Source organism: Saimiri boliviensis, chromosome 17 (assembly GCF_048565385.1).
Source record: "Saimiri boliviensis isolate mSaiBol1 chromosome 17, mSaiBol1.pri, whole genome shotgun sequence".
NCBI classification, from domain to species: Eukaryota; Metazoa; Chordata; class Mammalia; order Primates; family Cebidae; genus Saimiri; species Saimiri boliviensis.
In genome coordinates, this window is record NC_133465.1 from 58,222,668 (window position 1) to 58,243,930 (window position 21,263).

A 21,263-nucleotide genomic window follows, 5' to 3' on the forward strand; every position below is an offset into this window, starting at 1 on the left:
ATCACATCTGAATGTTTGAGCAAGTGAAATCTGGCTTTTGGGGAGCATGATTGTAATAATAATGGATTTTTGTTACTACTAATGTATTGCTATTCTTATGCTTTATTAATATTAATCATGCTACTGTTTGCTTTGTCCTCAGCACTGTGTTAAGTGCCATACATGCGATGCAATTTTAACCTCATCAGTAACCTTCTATAGTTGACGCTCATTATTCCCATTTTACAGGTGAGGAAAGTTGAGGCACTGAGTACTGGAGGGATTGACCTAAGGTTACACCATGTTTATAGATACACACCAGTGCTTTTTGCAACTAGAGCTCATCCAAAGATGACATTTGTGATCTGTGTTTGAATAATGGAGAGGTGGCTGGAAATCCAACCTAAACACAGCCTTGCTAGTCACAAAAAAAGTCACACAAGATGACTTTTGCCCACCCTAGTTAGAGGCTGGCTTCACCTTGTTCCCTCAATCCTAGTGAGACCAAGCATGAAAACCCCTGCTTTTTTAACTTCTCCAGAGAAAGCACTGCATTGCCATGCTAACCAACACCCCCTCGCCCCCAAACAAAACTAACTCTGTTTAGTTCTAAATAAGAACAAAAGAACCTTTGGAGTCTGGATTACAAGACCAGAAAAATCAGGAAATCAAGGGAAGGGCTCAGGGCCCCTCTTAGCCTCTCCTGTTGTGTCTGCCTGATCCCGGGTGGCAGGCAGAGCCCCCCCACCCCCCGCTTTTCTTTACAGTGGGCAAGGCCATCATGATGCCCTTAAGAAGTCCCCCCGACATCTTTCTGGGGAAAAAAATTGGCTCTTCAGAGCTGTCCCCAAGGCTCCCTCTTCTAGCACTCTTGCTTAGGGTCATTTGCATGAGAACAGATTCCTTTGTGCAAAGTTGGCCTGCCTGTTCTCTGTCCACGTTTATAGTCCTTCAAGTCTTCGTGTTGGGTTGCTAGGCAGATATGACCCTGGCTTGCAAATAAGCTCACTGCATTTACTAGCCTGTGAGAACTTCAACTTGGATAAGTAGATTGAAAGGAATCTGGTCTGGAGCTCTGAGAGGAGGGTCCTGCAAGCCCACTTTTGGGGGCTGACTCTTCAGGGCAGCCATCAAAGAGGGAGAGTACGTAAAGGGGGCTTCCGTGGGAGGCTTCGATGGCCCACCCGCCCTGCCACTCTTCCTCTTCCAGTCTCTGTTCCACCCACTGTGCTCCCACCCAAGGGCCTGTGTTCTGGGCAAGTGACTTGCATGCCGTCGAAGCAATTTCTTGCTTTAAAACTTTAATATTTGTGGCCGGGCGCGGTGGCTCAAGCCTGTAATCCCAGCACGTTGGGAGGCTGAGGCAGGCGGATCATGAGGTCAAGAGATCAAGACCATCCTGGCCAACATGGTGAAACCCCGTCTCTACTAAAAATAAAAAAATTAGCTGGGCGTGGTGGCGTGCGCCTGTAGTCCCAGCTACTTGGGAGGCTGAGGCGGAAGAATTGCTTGAACCCAGGAGGCAGAGGTTGCAGTGAGCCGAGATTGTGCCACTGCACTCCATCCTGGCACCTGGCGACAGAGTGAGACTCTGTCTCAAAACTAAAAAACAAAAACAAAAAAAACTTTAATATCTGTTCTGCGGTTGGCCTGTCTAGCAACCTTTCCAGTGAAATGATGGTCCAGGTAGTTCTAATAGGTTTATTTTGTGATTTGGGGGCCTCCCCTGCAGCACACCCCCCCCCCCTAAATTTCATAGTTTGTAGGAAGGCAGGGCCCTTCAAGCTGGCAGATGCACACTTCTGGGATAATTTAAAGATTTGGCAAGGGGTTCTGAGGCACAGTGATGAGATGATAATAATAATACTACAGATTGTGTGCATGGCTTAGTACTGTTGCTAAGTTAACCAAATTAATACATGCAAGGGGCTTAGCTCTGGGATTGGCTTGTGGTGAGATTCCCTAACTCTTGGCTGTGACTCTTTCAACTTGTAATTCCTGGGGGGTTGAGGAGGACGGCGATCAGGAAAGCAGGCAGAGTAGACCTTGGGAGGACTAGCAAGTGGGTACTGAGCCAGGGCAGGGGTGAACAGCATCAGAGGAAGGTAGGAGGTGGGTGAGGCCATTTTGTATTTGGGGACAGTGAGGTCACCTTCCCATCCATGGGTGTGGGGGTGGGTGATGATTGATTTCTGTCATGCCCGTTGCCATTTGGTACAGTATCGATGTATTGCTGGGTGTCTGTCATTAACTCTGAAGTAGCTTTTGCTTGATCAGTATTGAACTTTGTTCCTAAGCTTCTCAGTCTTCGTAATTGACTGTTCCTCTAGTTTTGCCATCTATCACTGCTTAAAAAAGAAAAATAGAGAACATAGCCTCCGGTAGGCTTCTATAAAGTATCTGAAGCCTGTTGCAAAAGTCTTAAAAAACAAACCCAGGCAGGAGGATTGCTTGAAGCCAGTCTGAGCCCATCCTGGGCAACATGGCAAGACAACGTATCTAAAACAAATATATATTTTTTCAGATGGAGTCTTGCTCTGCCACCCAGACTGGAGTGCTGTGGCATGATCTCAGTTCACTGCAACCTCCGCCTCCTGGGTTCAAGTGATTCTCCTGCCTCAGCCTCCCAAGTAGCTGGGACCACAGGTGTGCGCCACCATGCCTGGCTAATTTTAGTATTTTTAGTAGAGATGGAGTTTCACCGTGTTGGCCAGGCTAGCCTTGAACTCCTGGTCTCAGGTGATCTACCTGCCTCAGCCTCCCAAAGTGCTGGAATTACAGGAATGAACTACTGCACCCGGTCTAAAAAAATATATTTTTTAAAAAATTAGCTGGATGTGGTGGTGCTGTCATGCCACTGCACTCCAGCCTGGGCAACAGAGTAAGACTCTGTCTCCAACCAACTAACTCAAAATCTCAGAACAAAATTATTTAAATCACATTGCATTTAGGAGTGAATGCATGTCGTATTAAACTGATGACGCAGTTGTGGGTCGTGGAATCTCCTTGGCAATATTGGGAAGGGCGGGGTATGGGACCAGTGGCTTTTGTCCCAATGGAGTCAAGCTGTCTTTGGATAATTGAAGTTGCTCCACTTGCCCTGTCCTCAAGGCCCAAGGAATAAAAAACCTGCTCATCTGCTCTGTTTCTTGCCTAAAGGGAGATGCTGACTTTCCCTATCTTGTCTAAACCTGCACTTCCTATCCTGTGCTTCTAGCTAGGTTCCTGGGAACAATAGGCAGTGTGACGCTTCCATTTTAACCCTTTAGGACCAGTGCCTCTATGAGTTTCCAGTTGGCTAGGGGACGATGAGAAGACACTACAGGGATGTTACAGGATTGTGTTGTGGGCAAGGGGGGAGAAGGGGTCCTGCCCTGCTGTGATCAGTGGGAGGCTGTGGAGATAGGTGAGCTTTTGTTGGGATACACACCAGGACCGGGTCCAGGGAGCACTCAGCCCTCCATCCTTTCCTCCCATGCCCATCATCCATCCATCCATCCATCCATCCATTCATCCATCCAAGCAGCCTCTGCTCATCCATATTCCAACCCGTGAGCACTGACAATGCTGTTGCTTCCCACCACAAAACCACCCCTCAGAGGATGTGGTTCCTTCTCTCATAGTGTTTATAGTTTAGTTAAGAAGGCAGGACGTGTGTGGTTGTTACCTAAAGCAGCGTTTGAACAAGTGCAGTTTTACAACTGAGAATTACAAGTGAGTGTCTTCCAAGAAAGAACTTAGAAAAGTCATTTAAGTTTAGGGGAATGATGAGATGAAGCTGGCAGGGTGGGGCAGAGCAGGCTGGGCTGTTGATGTTCATGTTACACCCACTCATTCAGCAAATATTGACTGAATAACTTCTGAGCCAGGTGCCAGAATTATGTAGTGCGTATAGACAGAACATTCCTGCCCTTACAGAGTTTCTGCCCTGGAGTTGTGATTCTTTCTTGCTTGAGCACTTAGCTAGCAAAACATCATGGAGAGAGTTCTTTTGAAATGTTTCTGATATGGAATTGTAACTTCCATTTTCAATTAATATCAACAAAAGGGAGATTCCCCTCACACCCACCCTACATCTTGACCTCGTATTGTTTTATTGTCCCAAACCAGATTTGCTGGAAGGCAGCATACTCCAGGGATGCCAGCTGTCACTAGAGTCTGCTCAGCTGAATGGGCCTGGCTTAGGTTTAGCCAAGATGGCACAGCCAGCTATGGGATTGTGTAACAAGGAACCATAGTTTGGAACTTTGAAAATGCAAACTGGAATCACTCTTTATTTCCTCTTTGCCTTGTTTGTGACTGTGGTGTTGTGTTTACGGCTTCTGTGCTCTCCAGGTTCGGAAACCAGCATCAGAGTTTGCTAACAAATGGTTCTGGTAGATTCAGTCAGTAGCTGCAAGGAGTCTGGATTTTGCCTTCTACACTCAGAATAGTTATGTTTTATCTTTTTTAAAAAATTAAATTTTTCTTTTTTCTAATAGAGATGGGTCTTGCTATGTTGCCTAAGTTGGTCTGGACCTCCTGGGCGCAAGTGATCCTCTTGTCTTGGCCTCCTAGATGGTTGAGATTACAGGCATGAGCCCCTGTGCCTGGCCGTTGTGTTTTATTTTAATGTTAGTAAAGCTTTGGGCTTGCATAGCACATTTTTGATGTGTTCTCATGTTTATTATCCCTTTATCCTCAAAACAATCAAGAGATGGAATAATAGTAGCCAATATTTCTTAGCACTCATTGAGAACTTGGGTTGGAGTATTTCATTCTCACACTGTGTTTGGGGTTGAGAAAGTTTGCTGTGGCTCTGTGTGTTTTTTTTATTTTTTCCTGATGTCTAATTTCAGGTCAAAGCTCCATTTTTCAGGTAAGGGAGGAAACTCAGGCACAAAGAGATTCTGTAACATATCTGCAATCACACAGCTAGCAAAGACTGCTAGATCCTGGATATATACTCTTTTCAAAATGAGGCAACATATCTCCAAAGTCAATTCCCCAAGAGGAAAATTTGCTAAGTCACTGCTTTACTAAATTGAGTTGTTTTTTTTTTTTTCCTAAATTTGGGTCTTACCCCTATTTCTGCCTCTACCTGAGCTTCAGAGATTCCCAGGTGAAAACTTTAGCAGGAATCTGTTTTGGGATGCTCAAGATGCCATACTAAAATACCATAGACTAGGCCGGGCATGGTGGCCCACACCTGTAATCCCAGCACTTCAGGAGAGTGAGATGGGTGAATCACTTGAGGTCAGGAGTTCAAGACCAGTCTTGTGAAACTGTGTTTCTACCAAAAATATACAAATTAGCAAGGCATGGTGGTGCACATCTGTAGTCCTAGCTACTTGGGAGGCTGAGGCACGAGAATTGCTTGAACCCAGGAGGTGGAGGTTGCAGTGAGTTGAGATTGCTCCATTACCCTCCAGCCTGGGTGACAGAGCAGGATCCTGTCTCAAAAAAAAAAAAAAAAAAAAGAAAGAAAGAAAAAAAGAAAAATACCGTAGACTAAGTGACCCAAACAACAGAAATTTATTGTTTACAGTCTGGAGGCTGGAAAGTCAAGGTGCTGGCCAGTTTGGTTCCTGGTGAGGGCTCTCTTCCTGGCCTGCAGGCAGCCACCTTCTTGCTGTGTCTTCATATGACAAAGAGAGCGAGCAAGCAAGTTCTCTGGTGTTTTGTCTTGTAAGGGCACTAATCCCATCACCTCATGAGCTCATCAAAACCTTATTACTCTCCAAAGACCTGTCTTCAAATATCATCACACTGAGAGTTAGGGCTTCAACATACAAATTTTGGGGGAACACAAACTTTTAGTTTATAACAGAATAACATGTTTCATTGAGGAAGTGGAATGGATCCAGGACAAGGATAAATCTATAGAAATAGAAAAGATAACACAAAGCACTGTTTTTCTTAAGAGAAAATTAGAAATGACAAACGGAAACAATGGAACTTTTTTTTTTATTTGAGATGGAGTCTCTGTCATCCAGGCTGGAGTGCAGTGGCACTGTGTCAGCTCACTGCAATCTCTGTCTCCTGGGTTCAAGCAGTTCTCCTGCTTCAGCCTCCCGAGTAGCTGGGATTACAACCACCCACCATCATGCCTGGCTAATTTTTATATTTTTATTTTTTATTATTTATTTATTTTGAGGCAGAGTCTCGCTCTGTCGCCCAGGCTGGAATGGCGCGATCTGAGCTCACTGCAACCTCTGTCTCCTGGGCTCAAACAATTCTTCTGCCTCAGCCTCCCATGTAGGTGGGACTACAGGTGTGTGCCACCATGCCTGGCTAATTTTTTGTATTTTTAGTAGAGACGAGGTTTCACCATGTTAGCCAGGATGGTCTCGATCTGACCTCGTCTATACCGTTGACTAAGTGGCCCAAACAAGGCCTGCTTTGGCCTCCCAAAGTACTGGGATTACACACGTGAGCCACCATGCCTGGCCAATTTTTATATTTTCAGTAGAGATGGGATTTTACCATGTTGGCCAGGCTGGTCTTGAAATTTTGACCTCAGGTGATCTGCCCACCTTGACTTCCCAAAGTGCTGGGATTACAGGCAAGAACCACCACACCTGGCCGAGAAAATGGAACTTTGACAGATAAACCACTGATCAGGCTGAACATGACCAGGGGAAAGATACAACGCATGAGGAGGGCCTGCCAAAAAAATACTGAACCTGGATTGGATCTCACCCTCTATCTACAAACCAGTTTACAGGGAAACGAGGGGTCCAGGGAACATTTCAGTAGGGGATACAATGAGCTAAATCCAAAATGTGAGAAATGTTTTGGGTCAAACAACGTGATTTGTTTTCAAATCTATTGCAGAGAAAGGAGGAGGGGAGCCGTAAATGAAAAGAAAAGAGACACGTGAACCAGGTGCAGTGTGTTGTGAACCTTGTCTGGATACTGAGTAGAACAAACCACCTGTTAAAAAAAAATACCGATGAGACGATGGAGGACATTGGAATTCTGATTGCATTTTTAATGATACTAACAAATGGTTGATTTTTAGAAGGAGGGTATTATGGAATTGTAGTTACAGGTTAAGAATTAACTTTTAGGCCGGGCACGGTGGCTCATGCCTGTAATCCCAGCACTTTGGGAGGCCGAGGCGAGTGGATCACGAGGTCAAGAGAGCGAGACCATCCTGGTCAACATGGTGAAACCCCGTCTCTACTAAAAATACAAAAAATTAGCTGGGCATGGTGGTGCGTGCCTGTAATCCCAGCTCCTCGGGAGGCTGAGGCAGGAGAATTGCCTGAACCCAGGAGGCGGAGGTTGCAGTGAGCTGAGATCGCACCATTGCACTTCAGCCTGGGTAACAAGAGTGAAACTCCGTCTCAAAAAAAAAAAAAAAAAAAAAAAAGAATTAACTTTTAGAGAATCATGTCAAAATACTTTTGGATAAAATTACATGATATGTGGGATTGCTTTTTGTTTTTTAAGAGACAGAGTCCTGCTGTATTGCCCAGGTTGGAGCGCAGTGACATGATCACAGCTCACTTGCAGCCTTGAACTCCTGGGTTCCTGACGTCTTCCCAGTTCAGCCTCCCTAAAGCTGGGACTACAGGCATACGCCACTATACCCAGCTCTTTTGTTGTTATAGAGAGATGGGGTCTTGCTGTGTTGCCCAGGCTGGCCTCTAACTCCTGACCTCAGGTGGTCCTCCTGCCTCAGCCTCCCAAAGCACTGGGATTACACATGTGGCCCACCATGCCTGGCCTGGGGTTTACTTTAAAATAATCTAGTATATGTGGAGAGGAAGGCAAAGAGAAATTGAAGGAGACAGCCAGTCTGACCATGTGTTGATAATTGTTGAGATGTTGGGTAAGTACATGTGAGTTTCTCAACTTTTGTATGTTTGACAACTCCATAATAAAATGTTTAATAAATGATAAGTAAATACAGCTTTGTAAAATGTTTAAAAATGTGAAAACAGGCTTCCAGGGAGTGAATTTCAGACAGCTGACCTAGAGCTTTCTTCCTGATCACACCCCTCAGGATTTTTCTTCTCAACTGGAGGATAGACTTTTAGAAAAAAGATGTTATGCAGAGGTTCATCTCCTCTCTCTGATCTGTGAGCCAGGACCCAGGAATAATTTCCGCGGGGCTACTGGGTTTTTAGATGCATGGCTTGATGCCACCTAGATTCTCTCAAATTGGCTCCTGCAACATGGCTTTTTTCTGAGACCATCTCAACAAGTGGTTTGAGCCTAAAAGTAGGCAGGATGTCATATGCCCCCTGTGGATGGGTTTCCTGGTGTCGTTGGGTTCTCAGAAATGATACTGCCCCAAACGGTGTCTGGCATGAGGTCTCCAAGCTTTAAACAAAACAAACGGGAAAAAAAAGCATTTTAATTACCTAAGTGAAATTGCTCTCCAGGGCTGGATAGAGGCATTCAGATACGTCATTTGCATCCTCTGTTGAGCTTAGACTGCTGCCCTTTGGTCCCCACACTCTAAAAAAGCAATCTTTCCAAGTTGGGCCAGCCTCAAAATTACATGTCGGGGTCTAAGGGCAAAAGAAGAAGATGCGAGGATGTTTGATACGCATAGATAATAAAGATCCCTTTGTTCTGGCTACCGTGGTAACTGGGTTTTCCTTTTCTCCTGTGTGGACTAGGGTGAGGCAACGTGTAAGGAAGCGCTCACTGCCCAGGTAGTGCCAGTACAGAGTGTCCACCTGAGCAAAGGGCCGCCTCCTGACGTTTTGTGCCCTAGGCATTTTGCTTGTCTCACTCTAGCATTGTCTCCCACCTGGACTCACCTGGACCCACGCAAAGGACTCCTAACTCAGCCACTTCTTTCATCTGCTGCCCTGCAGGGCATTTGTGTGTTCTCAAAAGGGCAGGGATCCTGTTACAATGTAAACCAGAGCCGGCTGCTCTTGCTCAATCCCTCTGGCTTCCTATCTCTCGCAGCAAAAGCCTTTCTTTCCTCTCTGACTCCAGTCCCTGCCCTTCCTCTTCCCATTGCTTCTGCGGTGGCTTCTTTGCCGCTCCTTGCTTGTGCCAGACCTCTATCTTCCCAGTTTTTCTATCTTTCCTGCATAGCTTCCTGATGGCAGCGTAACTTTCTCCCTGACCTCCTACAGATCCTTATCCAAATTGCACTCAATGAGATCGTCCCAGACTGCCCCCTTTAACTTTGCAGCCCCCACCCCATGCCTGAGCTTCTTTGTTGTTCTCCATGCTAGTTAAATTTTATTGATTTCATTTCTCCCCTCACCCTCAAAAATTAAGTGGTGTGAGGGCAGGGATTTTCATCTGTTTCATTCATGGCTGTATGCACCATGCCTGGTTTAAGACCTGTCAGTACACATTTGCTGGACAAATGACAGAATGCATAGGGGAGTTGCTTCAGATAACACGTGGGCAGTTGGTGCCCAAGGCCCCTTCTGACAGCCCTGGATGGCTCCTGGCACCCATCCAGCACACAGACCACATTCTGATTTGGGGAGTAAAACAACAGGACTCTGCATCCCAGAGACCTACTCCGCTCCTCTTTTGTCTTTTTTGGCCTCAGCTCATCAGATGCTTTTGTCTCTGGAAAACCAACAGGACTCTCTGCCAGAAAGGTCTGCCCAACCTCCTTGTTATTTCAGCTGTTTTCAAGGTTCTCTAGGAGGATGCTTGGCCACAGGGAGGCCCTTGGGGAACCAGGGTCAGGTGATGGAGCGAGTGGCTCAGGAAGCCCAAGGACTTCAGCTGTGCGTTTTCAGACGCTGCTCAGCAGATCTTCAGGTTGCTGCATTCCATTTGCCTCTCAGTGCTTCTGGCCCACAGCCTGCCTGTGGGTCATTTGGCTGTTCATTGGTGTCTTCACCCCTAAGCAAGCCTGGAAACTGACGGGAGGTCAAACTTGAGCACACTAAGTGGACCTGCTTTAAAATGGGGGTCGTGGAGAACCGGAATCATGGGTAAAGCTGATTGTCAATTAAAGTTCACTCTACTCCTGCTTGGGAGCATGCGACATGAGAAATCGTTTATGCTTTTGCCCAGCAAGGATCTGTCATAGTCAGTTGTGCTTCGATGGAGCAGACGGGCCTTTGTCGTGGGATTTGTTGAGTGAGGTTGAGTGAGGTGGCCGAGTACCTTCCACGCCAGTGGGAGGAGGGGTAAACGCTTTATTTACCAAAGACGCTGCCTTTATTTGTAGCCAGGAGGAGTGCTCCTTCTCTGTGTCTACTCCTTTCTGAGAGTGATGGAGAAAAAAAAGCTGGCAAAATAGCATCAGATCAGACCTGAGGGCAGGAAGCAAGGCCATTTTCTTTTTTTCTTTTGTTCTAAGAGCTAGGTGCAATCAAATGCTTGGCTTATATAGCCGTTGTTTGAAGGTATCGTTTTCAGAGACAGGGTCTTGCTCTGTTGCCCAGACTGGAGTACCATGGCATCATCACAGCTCGATACGGCCTTAAACTCCTGGGCTCTGATGATCTTTCACCTCAGTTTCCCAAGTATCTGACGTGCACCACCATGCCTGGCTAATTAAAACATTTTTTTTATAGATGAGGTCTCGCCATCTTGCCCTGGCTGATCTCCCAACTCCCAGGCTCAAGCAGTCCTCCTACCTTAGATTCCTGAAGTACTGGGATTACAGGCATGAGCCACTGAGCCTAGCTATGGGACCATTTTCCTTATATTATTGTTTCGTTTTTTCGAGACATAGTCTCACTCTGTCACCCAGGCTGGAGTGCAGTGGTGTGATCTCGGCTCACTACAACCTCCACCTCACAAGTTCAAGCGATTCTCATGCCTCAGCCTGCTGTAGCTGGGACTACCGGTGCATGCCACTATACCCGGCTAATTTTTTTATATTTTTAGTAGAGATGGGGCTTCACCATGTTGGCCAGGCTGGTCTCGAACTCCTGACCTCAGGTGATCCACCTGCCTCGGCCTCCCAAAGTGCTGGGATTACAGGCATGAACCACCGTACCCGGCCCCATTTTCCTTATAGCACTTGAGCTCAAAGTTTGACCTTAGATCTTAATCAATGTCTGTACCTGGTCATCTGAGTGTCTGGTCTGCCTTTTCCATTTAGTTTAAAAAAAAGTGGGGAAAGGATTAAATGTCTCCCTGGAGGTGTGGGTGTGAAGAATAATGCAATGGTGTGCTGGCTAGATTCACTTATTTCCATTCTATGAAAATTTAAAGTAATGATTCTCTTTGAAAATCCTCAGTGGAATGTTTCATCATGGAACACTGAAGAAACACAATCTGTTTATTTATATTCTCGCCTTAATTTTAGCTTCTTTCTTAAGTGATTTTTTTCCCTGAAGTCTTGTACGTTGGATTCATTTTGAAATGGATTACCGACCAGGCATGAGGCTGCTCTAGTGTTCCCAGCTAAGAAGCTTTAAGAGAAAAAGTCTCTGGTATCTGTTTCACATGGTCAAAAGCCAGTAGAATGAGCTCGGAATCAAGCAGCAGGTCCACAGGCGTTTGTTAACCATCCTCCTTGTGCTGAGGCTCTTTCTCCTACAAAGGGAGATGCCTTTGGAGCCTCAAGATCAACAAATACCAGTTGAATCTAATTGAGTTTGAGATAATACGTCTCCTTTTGCGAAACAGAAGAATTTGCATTTCTGAACAATTGATTCATTGGCCTCCAGATGACATGACTGTTTACTTGGATTTCCTTTTATTTTGATTAAGGACGTATTTGCCCGTTCTTTTGTTTTTTATCTAGGTCTTCCAGAATTTACATACCTCCAGCCACCCCCATTCATGTGGATTGACCAGTTGGGTTGGCTGGCAAGGATGTACAACTGGAAAAAGCGTCTGTCATAACCCCAGCCCTGTGTTTTTTACACGTCGGTTCTCCTTTAATCTGCTCCATACATTGGGTGTTCAGCTGAAGCTTTGTTGTTGTTGTTAATTTTAGACTAAAAAAAATAATAGGGATAAGGCCTCACTATGTTGGCCATGCTGCTCTTGAACCCCTGGCCTCAAGTGATCCATCTCCCTCTACCTCCCAAAGTGTTGGGACTACAGGAATGAGCCACCATGCCTGGCCAACTGAAATTTTTATTTGGTCCACAATTTCAACTCTGTTTCTCTTTATGAAACTTGCAAATTGGCTACAAGTGGCGGCTCATGCATGTAATCCCAGCACTTTGAGAGGGTGAGGTGGGAGGATCACTTGAGCCCAGGAGTTCCAGACCTGCCTGGGAAACATAGTGAGACCCAATGTGTATTAAAAAAATAAAATAAATTAGTGGGGTGTGATGGCATGCACTTACAGTTCCAGCTGCCCGAGAGGCTGAGGCAGGAAGATTGCCTGAACCCAGGAGTTTCAGACTGCAGTGAGCTGGGATCTGTCTCTTTAAAAAAAAAAAACCACAATAAATACATAAATAAACACATAAACTAACTCATAAATGTAGGCCTTTCAGGGCTTTTAAGTGAACTAGGGCTAATCTAATTTTATCCTTAGCTCTATTTGCAACCTGCAAGTTAAAGTATAACCTTCAGTTCCCGCCTCTCAAACTCCATCTGACTTATTGCTTTTGCTTGTCCGCTGAAGTTGAATCATCACTTAGATGAAGCAGTTTCCTTTTCTTCTTGCGTTAGGCTTGTGATGTTTTTCTTTTCCAGCACCTTGCTACTTAAAAGTGTGATCCAAGGAAGAGCAGTACAGGCCTCACGTGGGCTTGTTAGAAATACCGATCCCGGGCCCAGCTTAAACGACTGCATCTGTGGTTTAATAAACACAAAATCCACAGCTGCTTCGTATGTCCCTCCACGTGTAAGCTGTACAACTGGTTGAACGTGTCTTTAGATTTTCTTATTAAAATTATATGGCCAGGATGCAAAGGGACACGTTTCCATGAAGAAATTTTTTTTGAAATTTTTTTCTAACATTTTATTATGAAAATTACAAACATACGGCAAAATTAAAAGAGTTTTATAGTAAGCACCCATATATACTCTACCTAGATTCTATTATTAACTTTTCAAAACCATTTTCTTTTCCCCTAAATTAACGTCTATCAAGAATTTTAGCTGGCGCTGGGTGTGGTGGCTCACTCCTGTACTCCCAACACTTGGGGAGGTCAAGGCAAGCGGATCACTTGAGGTCAGGAGTTCGAGACCAGCCTGGCCAACATAGTGAAACCCTGTCTTTACTAAAAATACAAAAATTAGCTGCATATGTTACGGGCACCTGTAATCTCAGCTACAGGGAGGCTGAGGCATGAGAATTGCTTGAACCTGGGAGGCAGAGGTTTCAGTGAGCCAAGATTATGCCACTGCACTCCAGCCTGGGTGACAGAGTGAGACTCAGTCTCAAAAAAAAAAAAAAAAAAGAAAGAAAGAAAAAAGAATGTTAGCTGTCTATGGTGGCACATGCTTGTAATTCTAGCTCTTCTAGCTATGTGGGAGGTTGAGGCAAGAGGATCACTTGAGCCAGGAGTTCAAGACTAGCCTAGGCAACGTAGCAAGACGAAAAATATTTTTGTAATGTAGAATCATTAGGTTATAGCATGACTGTTACAAATAATCATGTCTTGGTAATAAGGGTCTCACCTCTTCTTCTAGAATTCTCAATGGCACACTGGGAGTTAGCAGTGCTGGGGGGCTGGTCCTGGTCACAACCAGAACACTGGGCCTCAATATCCTCATCTATATGGTGAGTGGGTTGGCAGAGATTGTCTCTAATGTTACCTCCAACCCTGTAACTATAGGTCCATTGCGAATATTATTATCATCACTATTTTTCAGGTGGAGAAACTGATGAACCAGTTAAATATTTGAATAAAAAGGAAAACATCTGTTGGCATGGAAAAGTGATTATTTCCTAAGCTACTGAGTAAAACACAGCTGCACTGGCAGTCTTAACTCTGTTTTCTTGTCAATTTTTGTTCTTTCAGGAAACCTTACAGAAACATGAAGCCCTCAACCATCTGGAACTGAGAAACTTATTCGGGGCTGGCTGCGGCTTCTAGAGCATCCAGGTGTTCTGCAGATGTGAGAACTCATCCTGTAGTCACCAGATGGAGTCCCAAACAGCTGTAAGGCCTGTGCTGTGGCTTTAAGGCCACAGAAGAGTCACTTTCTTAGTGGCTGAAGAGCAGTTGCTGACATGGATGTCTAACTACTGAACACAATCAGTCATTTAACTGACCATAGAAGATCAAGCCAAATTAGGGATTGCACATTTCCTGATTCTCTTGAATCAGGATTCCCGATGAAGGCCACGTTTCTATAGCCCCCCACATCCCTGTAGCTGTTATCACTGCCATCACCTCCTGCCACCAGCATCTTCTTGCAGACTTCACCCTTGCTCCCCAGAGACTTCCTGCATTGGAAGTGAGCAGAAAGGAAGCTCTCAGAAACGTCTCTAGTGGTGCCTGCCATCGCTCCAGACAATCAGAATCCTGCCTTAACCACCATGGGCTGGCTTTTTCTAAAGGTATTGTTGGCGGGAGTGAGTTTCTCAGGATTTCTTTATCCTCTTGTGGATTTTTGCTTCAGTGGGAAAACAAGAGACCAGAAGCCGAACTTTGTGATTATTCTGGCCGATGACATTGGGTGGGGTGACCTGGGAGCAAACTGGGCCGAAACAAAGGACACTACCAATCTTGATAAGATGGCTTCGGAGGGCATGAGGTGAGTCTTGAGATGCCAGGGCAGCATGTCTGTCTTTGGACATCTTACTCCTGTTCTTGAGAGGGGAAGGGGCCGTGCAAAGCACTTGAAGAGCCATTGTTGGACCTGTGCTGATTTAATTAATTTATTAATTGATTTGGTTTGAAGCCAGCATAGCATCCTGAAGAAATCCAGCCATCTAGCACCCATCCATCTGTCTGATAACATGTATTATGTGTTAGAAGCTAGGAATTCAGAGGTGAATAAGATAAAACATTTTTGCCTTCAAGTTATTCATTGTCTGGTGGAGGAGACAGGTTAAGAGGAAAGTAAGGGGCTGGGTGTAGTGGCCCATGCCTGTAATCCCAGTGCTTTGGGAGGCTCAGACAGGAGGTTCGCCTGAGCCCGTGATTTTGGGACAAACTTCTACAAAAACTAAAAGCAAATTAGCCAGCAGTGGTGGCACACTCCTATGGTCCCAGCTACTTGGGAGGCTGAGGTGGGAGGATCATTGGAGCCCAGGAGTTAAGTCTGCAGTGAGCTATGATCATGCCACTGCACTCCAGTTTGGGTGACAGAGAGAGACTCTGTCTCTTAAAAAATAAATAAATAGGCTGGGTGCAGTGGCTCACACCTGTAATCTCAGCACTTTGGGAGGTCATGGCGGGCAGATCACCTGAGGTCAAGAGTTCGAGACCAGATGGTGATACCCCATCTCTACAAAGAGTACAAAAATTAGCCAGGTGTGGTGGCGGGCACCTGTAATCCCCAGCTACTCAGGAGGCTGGGGCAGGGGAATCGCTTGAACTGGAAGTCAGAGGTTGCAGTGAGCCAAGATTATGCCACTGCACTCCAGGCTGGGTGACAATAGCAAGACTCCATCTCAAAAAAAATAAATAAAAGGAAAAAAGGTAAATATATAAGTAAATAAGTAAACAAAGAAAGATAAATAAGAATTATAAGTAAGTAGCTTCTGAACCCACATTCAGAGTTTTTGGAGAACAGAGGCAAGGGTGTAGAATCCAACCGGGGGTTTCAAGGGAGGAGATGGCCTTTAGAGAGCAACGTGGAGTCTGTGAGGCCTGGGAGACATGACTCACTTATTTCTGAGAGGCGTGGCTTAAGTTTAAGGTACACTGAACTCTAAGGGACCACAGAAGAGGAGCACCTATGCATCTGATGAGTCGAAGTGTTTAGAAGACAGCTATGCAGATTTCTGTGAAAACGCCCAGCTCCTTTCCCCACTTAGATGGAGAACAAGCATGAGAGCTTTCAGACTTCAGGGTTTTCTTCTTGGGCTAACATTGGTCTGATTGTCCAGCTCGGATCCTGTCTGCACTGGGCTAAACTCCTTCATGTGGTTTGGGGGGCATCGTTCCAGCTCACTGCTCAGGGTGATGCGTGGGGCATCTCCACAGAGTTCTGGTCACTTGCATCCTGAGATACGCGCCCTTGAGGGCCGGTGGTTTCTATGTCTGGTCTCACTCACTCAGTTCTTCCTCACCTCCATCACGGCGAACTTTGTAGAAATACTATTCTGTTTCCACTACCTCAAAGACATTTTTCAGCCCTAAGGATAAAACCCAAACCCCAAACTTGTATTTGGCTGGGTGGGGTGGCTCACACCTGTAATCCCAGCACTTTGGGAGGCCAAGGTGGGTGCATGACTCAAGTGAATGAGTCATCACTCAAGTGATGCCAAGGACAGGAGTTCGAGACCAGTCTGGCCAACATGGCGAAACCCCATCTCTACTGAAAATAGAAAATTTAGCCAGACATGGCGCATGGGAGAATTGCTTGAACCTAGGAGGCAGAGGTTGCAGTGAGCTGAGATTGCACCACTGCACTCAAGCCTAGGCAACAGAGTGAGACTCTTTCTCAAAACAAACAAACAAACAAAACCAGAACACCCCCCCCCCCCCCGCCCCACTCGACTGGTTTCTGCACTGCCTCTTCTCTCTTGCAGTGGTCTTCAGGTGAGCTCTCCCCTGTGTGGGCCTCATCTGTGTGATGGGTTCATCCTGGTGCACTCTCTACTTCCTCTGTTTAATTAGTTTCTACTTACTACTTAGGTCTCAGTTGCACGTGAGGGCCTCAGGAAAGCTTTCATGGGTGCCTCGGGAGTTCTGTCATGGTCCTTGCTGCTTTCTGTGGTGGCTGTTCAATCATCTGACCACTACGTTGGGTTGAACAGCATCCTCCTAAAATTCGTGTCCATCCAGAACCTCAGAACGTGACCTTATCTGAAATTAGGGTCTTTGCAAATGTTACTAGTTAAGGATCTCGATGATCTCAGAATCGACTTAGAGTGGGTACTAAATCCAGTGACATTTTCTTATAAGGAGAGGAGAAGACACAGAGAGATGGTGAGGTGAAGATGTTGGCAGAGGAGATTCAAATCATGCCTCTACAAGCCAAGAATACCAAGGACTGCGGGCAACCACCAGAACCAGGAGAGAGGCATGGAACAGATTCTCCCTCAGAGCCTCCATGAGGAGCCAGCTGGGCTGACATCTTGATTTCAGACTTTTAGCCTTCTGTCCTGTATTTATGTGTTTTTTAGTCAGAGTCTTGGTCCATCACCCAAGTTGGAGTGCAGTGGTGCAATCTTGGCTCACTGCAACCTCTATCTCTCGGGTTCAAGTGATTCTCCAGCCTTAGCCTCCCGAGTAGCTGTGATTACAGACATCTGCCACCATGCCTGGCTAATATTTGGAGAGATGGGGTTTCACCATGTTGGTCAGGCTGGTCTCGAACTCCTGACCTCAAGTGATCCCGACTTGGCCTCCCAAAGTGCTGGGATTGCAGGCGTGAGCCACTGCGCCCAGCCTGGCCTATTGCTTCAAGCCACCCAGCTTGTGGTAATTTGTTATGGCAGCCACAGAAAACTTACACACCTCCCTCCCAGCTCTTGACTTCAGGAAGAAAAATGCCTCGTCTATTATTTCTGTTTATAGTCCTAGCATGTAGCACAGTGCCTAGTACGTAGTGGACAATTAATAAATATTTGTTCATCAATAAATGGGCTCTAATAGCTCAAGATGCCCTGGAGTCTCACCCCAAATTTTGCATGTAGGAATATTTTTCTGGGGAAAGAATTCATCCATCCATTAGCATTTGCCAGATTCTCAAAAGGACCTGGCTTGCCAAATGCTTAGGAACTTCTGTTTCAGTGTCTAGCGGGTTAGTGGGGAAATCCCGTGAGTTAAGCTGAGTTGTGCAAGGCCTACCCATTTTTTTTTGGTTTTATCATGTTCTGTCTCTACTGTCACACTCTCATCTTGAGCAGAAAGGGTGACTCGGGAGTCAGATGCCAAATGTGGTTTGCCAGGCTCTCCTTTTTCCCGCCCCCTTGTGAAAGTGTTCTCTCCATCTGAGCCTTGTGACAGTGGCCAGGTGGATGGCCCTCTGGCCCGAGGTTGACGGCTTTTCATTCTTCTTTGTTGACAGGAAAGCCGGGCTTCCTGTGAGGCCATGAACTGATTCATCGCTGGTTTCTCCCACTGCCTAGTCACGGCCAGCGGGGAACTGTAACTTTCAAACACAAACTCTTACTGCCCAACAAGGTCTGGGGTGACTGGCTGGGACTGCATGCTCAAGCCACCACCCCTGGTTCTATTGTCTTCTTTTTATCCATGCATGAATTTCCTAGGGCTGCTGGAACAAATTACTCCAAACTGGGCAGTTTAAAACATTACTTTGTTGTTTCACGGTTCAGAGAGTCAGAAGTACAGAAATGAAGGTTATGTTGAAGGCTCTGACAGCATCCGTTCCTCGCCTCTCTCCTGGATTCTGGTGCCTGCTGGAATCCTTGGCCTTCTGGGCTTGTAGACTCCTGTTTCTGCCTTGGTTGTTACATGGAGTTCTTTCATGCCTGTGTCCAGACTTCCCTCCTCCAATAAAAATACCAGTCATTCGATGTAAGGCCCACTCTGCTCCAGTATGACCTTATCTTAAATTGATGACATCTGCAAAGACTCTGTTTCCAAATAAGGTCACATCACAGGTTCTGGATTGATAAGAAATTTGAGGGGAATGCTATTTAGTCTGATGCAATTAGCCGTATTACATCTCTATTACATCTCTCTCTCTCTCTCTCTTTTTTTTTTTTTTTTTTGAGACAACAGTTTCATTCTGTCGTCCAGGCTGAAGTGCAATGGCACAATCTTGGCTCACTGCAACCTCTGCCTCCTGGGTTCAAGTGATTCTCCTGCCCCAGCCTCCTGAGTAGCTGGGATTACAGGTGTCTGCCACCACACCTGGCTGATTTTTGTATTCTTTGTAGAGATGGAGTTTCACCATGTTGGCGAGGCTGGTCTTGAATTCCTGACCTCAAGTGATCCACCTGCCTCAGCCTCCCAAAGTGCTGGCATTACAAGCGTGAACCACCACACCGGGCCTATGTATTTCTTTTTCCTCTGCTTTTAACGCAGTCTGTTTTGTGTAGGTGATCAGCTCGTATCTGTTGCACTGAAGACTAAATGTCATGCTTAAGAGGGCAGGAGCCAGACAGCTCGAGCTCAATCAGATTCCAGCTCTGCCACTTCCTATTTGTGACCCGGGCAAGCTGCATCGTCCCTTGGAGTTTTCCTTTCCTCTTCTGTAAGTGGGGTTAGTGATAGCCTTCTATCCCACAGGGTGTTGTGGGGGTTAAATTAAGTAATCCATAAGCCAGGTGTGGCACACATCTGTGGTCCCAGCTACTCCAGATACTGAGGCAGGTGGATCCCTTGATGCCAGGAGTTCGAGGCTGTGGTGAGCTATGGTCACGCCATTGTACTCTAGCCTGGGCAGCAGAGTGAGACCCTGTCTTGTAAAAAATAAAAAAATTAAGTAATCTATATAAGCAGTTAGCATAGAGCCTAGCATACAAGAGATAGGGTATGTTAGCTAGGTTATTTCTGTTATTGTTATTAGAAATATTCATATGTAATGCTAGTGTAAATTGACTAATCTGCATGATAAAAGATCCAATGACAAAACTTGGAAGGATGAGGTGGAGTTCCAGTGACAAATTCCTGTTAATCCCTGTGCTGGCCATGCATAAGGACCAACACCTTTATTTGAATCAACACAACAGCTACAATAATAGCAAACCCTTACCAAGTGCTTGCAAGGTGCCAGGCTCTAGGCATCACCCGTTCTTTGTACCACCCTACCTTTCTCTCTCTTTTTTTCTTTCTTTTTTTCCTTTTTTTTTTTTTTCTGTTTTTCATTACCTCCAGTAATGGCTATAAGCAACACCCTACCTTTCTCTTATATCACAGATGAGGAAGTTGAAGTTAAGTAACACACCCAGAGTTGGTAAGTGGCCAAGCCCACGTTCAAGCTCAGATTTCCTCATCCTAGAGCCTTATTCCTTCAGGGCTGGGCAGAACTGGGGAATTAGCAAAAATAATCCATCGAAGTTTGGGCCAGCTTTGCCATATGGGTGTCAAAGAGGAGGAGGCCAGGCGTGGTGGTTCACACCTATAATTCCAGTTCTTTGGCTGTGCTGTTGAACACTTACCAGTTTAAAAATGATAAGATAGCCAGACGATAATTGAAATGAAGTTTAAGTGAAAATGTCAGGGACTTTGTAATCAACTAAAACTTAACAATTTTAAGCAATTGGCCAGGCGTGATGGCTCACATCTGTAATCCCAGCACTTTGGGAGGCCAAGGCGGAGGATCACTTGAGGTCAGGAGTTTAAGACCAGCCTGACCAACATAGTGAAACCCCCTCTCTACTAAATACAAAGATTAGCTGAGTGTGGTGGCGGGCGTTTGTGATCCCAGCTACTTGGGAGGCTGAGGCAGGAGAGTCTCTTGAACCCAGGAGGTGGAGGTTGTAGTGAGCCAAGATCATGCCATTGCACTCCAGCCTGGGCGACAAGAACAAAACTGTATCTCAAAAAAAAAAAAAAAAAAAAAAAGAAAGAAAGAAAGAAAGAAAGAAATTTAAAAGTGATTAAAATGGGAGATGAAAAGCAACTTGCGTTACAATAGGGGATAGAGGGATGAATTGCTAATGCTTTAAAAAACAGAAGAGGACAAACACATTCTGTTGGTGCCTTTTCCAGCTCTTCACGCATTCTGAAAATATTTAAGACACTCTGAGAGCCCAGGGAATAAGCCTGATGATACAACGCCTGTTTGGTTCTTGCTGGTAGCACATCTCACACCCAGGGAAAGCCAATGCTGGTTTCACCTGTGATGTATAAGTGAGATCATTTCTTGAAAATTCTCAGGCTGCGGAAGTACCTTGCGTATGACTCCTGGCTGGGTGGCTGGATTCAGGCAATGGCCTAGGATTTCTGAATGGGGATTTGAGCTCCTGGGCAGTAATGACTCACACATCTTTTGGGAGGGAGAAGGAGAGTGCCCAGTGATCATGAGAGAGAGAGAGGTGGTCACAGCCAGCAAAGCCCAGATACTTCGCACTCGCTTGAACTGTCTGCCAGGCTGGCTCAGAAGTGCAGATGACAGCATGCTGTAATCGTGTTTACTTAATGTGTGTTGATTTACAGTATGTTAACATTGCACCTTGATCTTGTTTCTTCCCTGCTTTCCTCCTTCTCTCCCCCTAGTTTAATTTTGAGTCAAGTCACTGTTGCTGCTGCTGCTGCTAGGAATTATAGGCAGTGGCTTAGCTAGGAATCAAAGATCAATATTCACCATGGGAAGGTCAGGGGCTCCCAGGGACTTGAGGCTGTTTCTAAAAC

General features: G+C 45.7%; 1 protein-coding gene across 6 annotated transcripts in view; it reads left to right on the top strand.

The window, feature by feature from the left end:
- The window catches only part of ARSG (arylsulfatase G), a 146,281-nt gene that overhangs the window by 32,291 nt on the left and 92,727 nt on the right, over positions 1-21,263 (top strand). For all 6 annotated transcript variants that reach the window (XM_074388886.1, XM_074388885.1, XM_039476888.2 and 3 more), the window contains exon 2: positions 13,842-14,580. In XM_074388886.1, coding sequence (XP_074244987.1) covers positions 14,363-14,580 — 218 coding nt within the window. In that variant the 5' untranslated portion in view covers positions 13,842-14,362. The remainder of the gene's footprint in view (positions 1-13,841; positions 14,581-21,263) is intronic.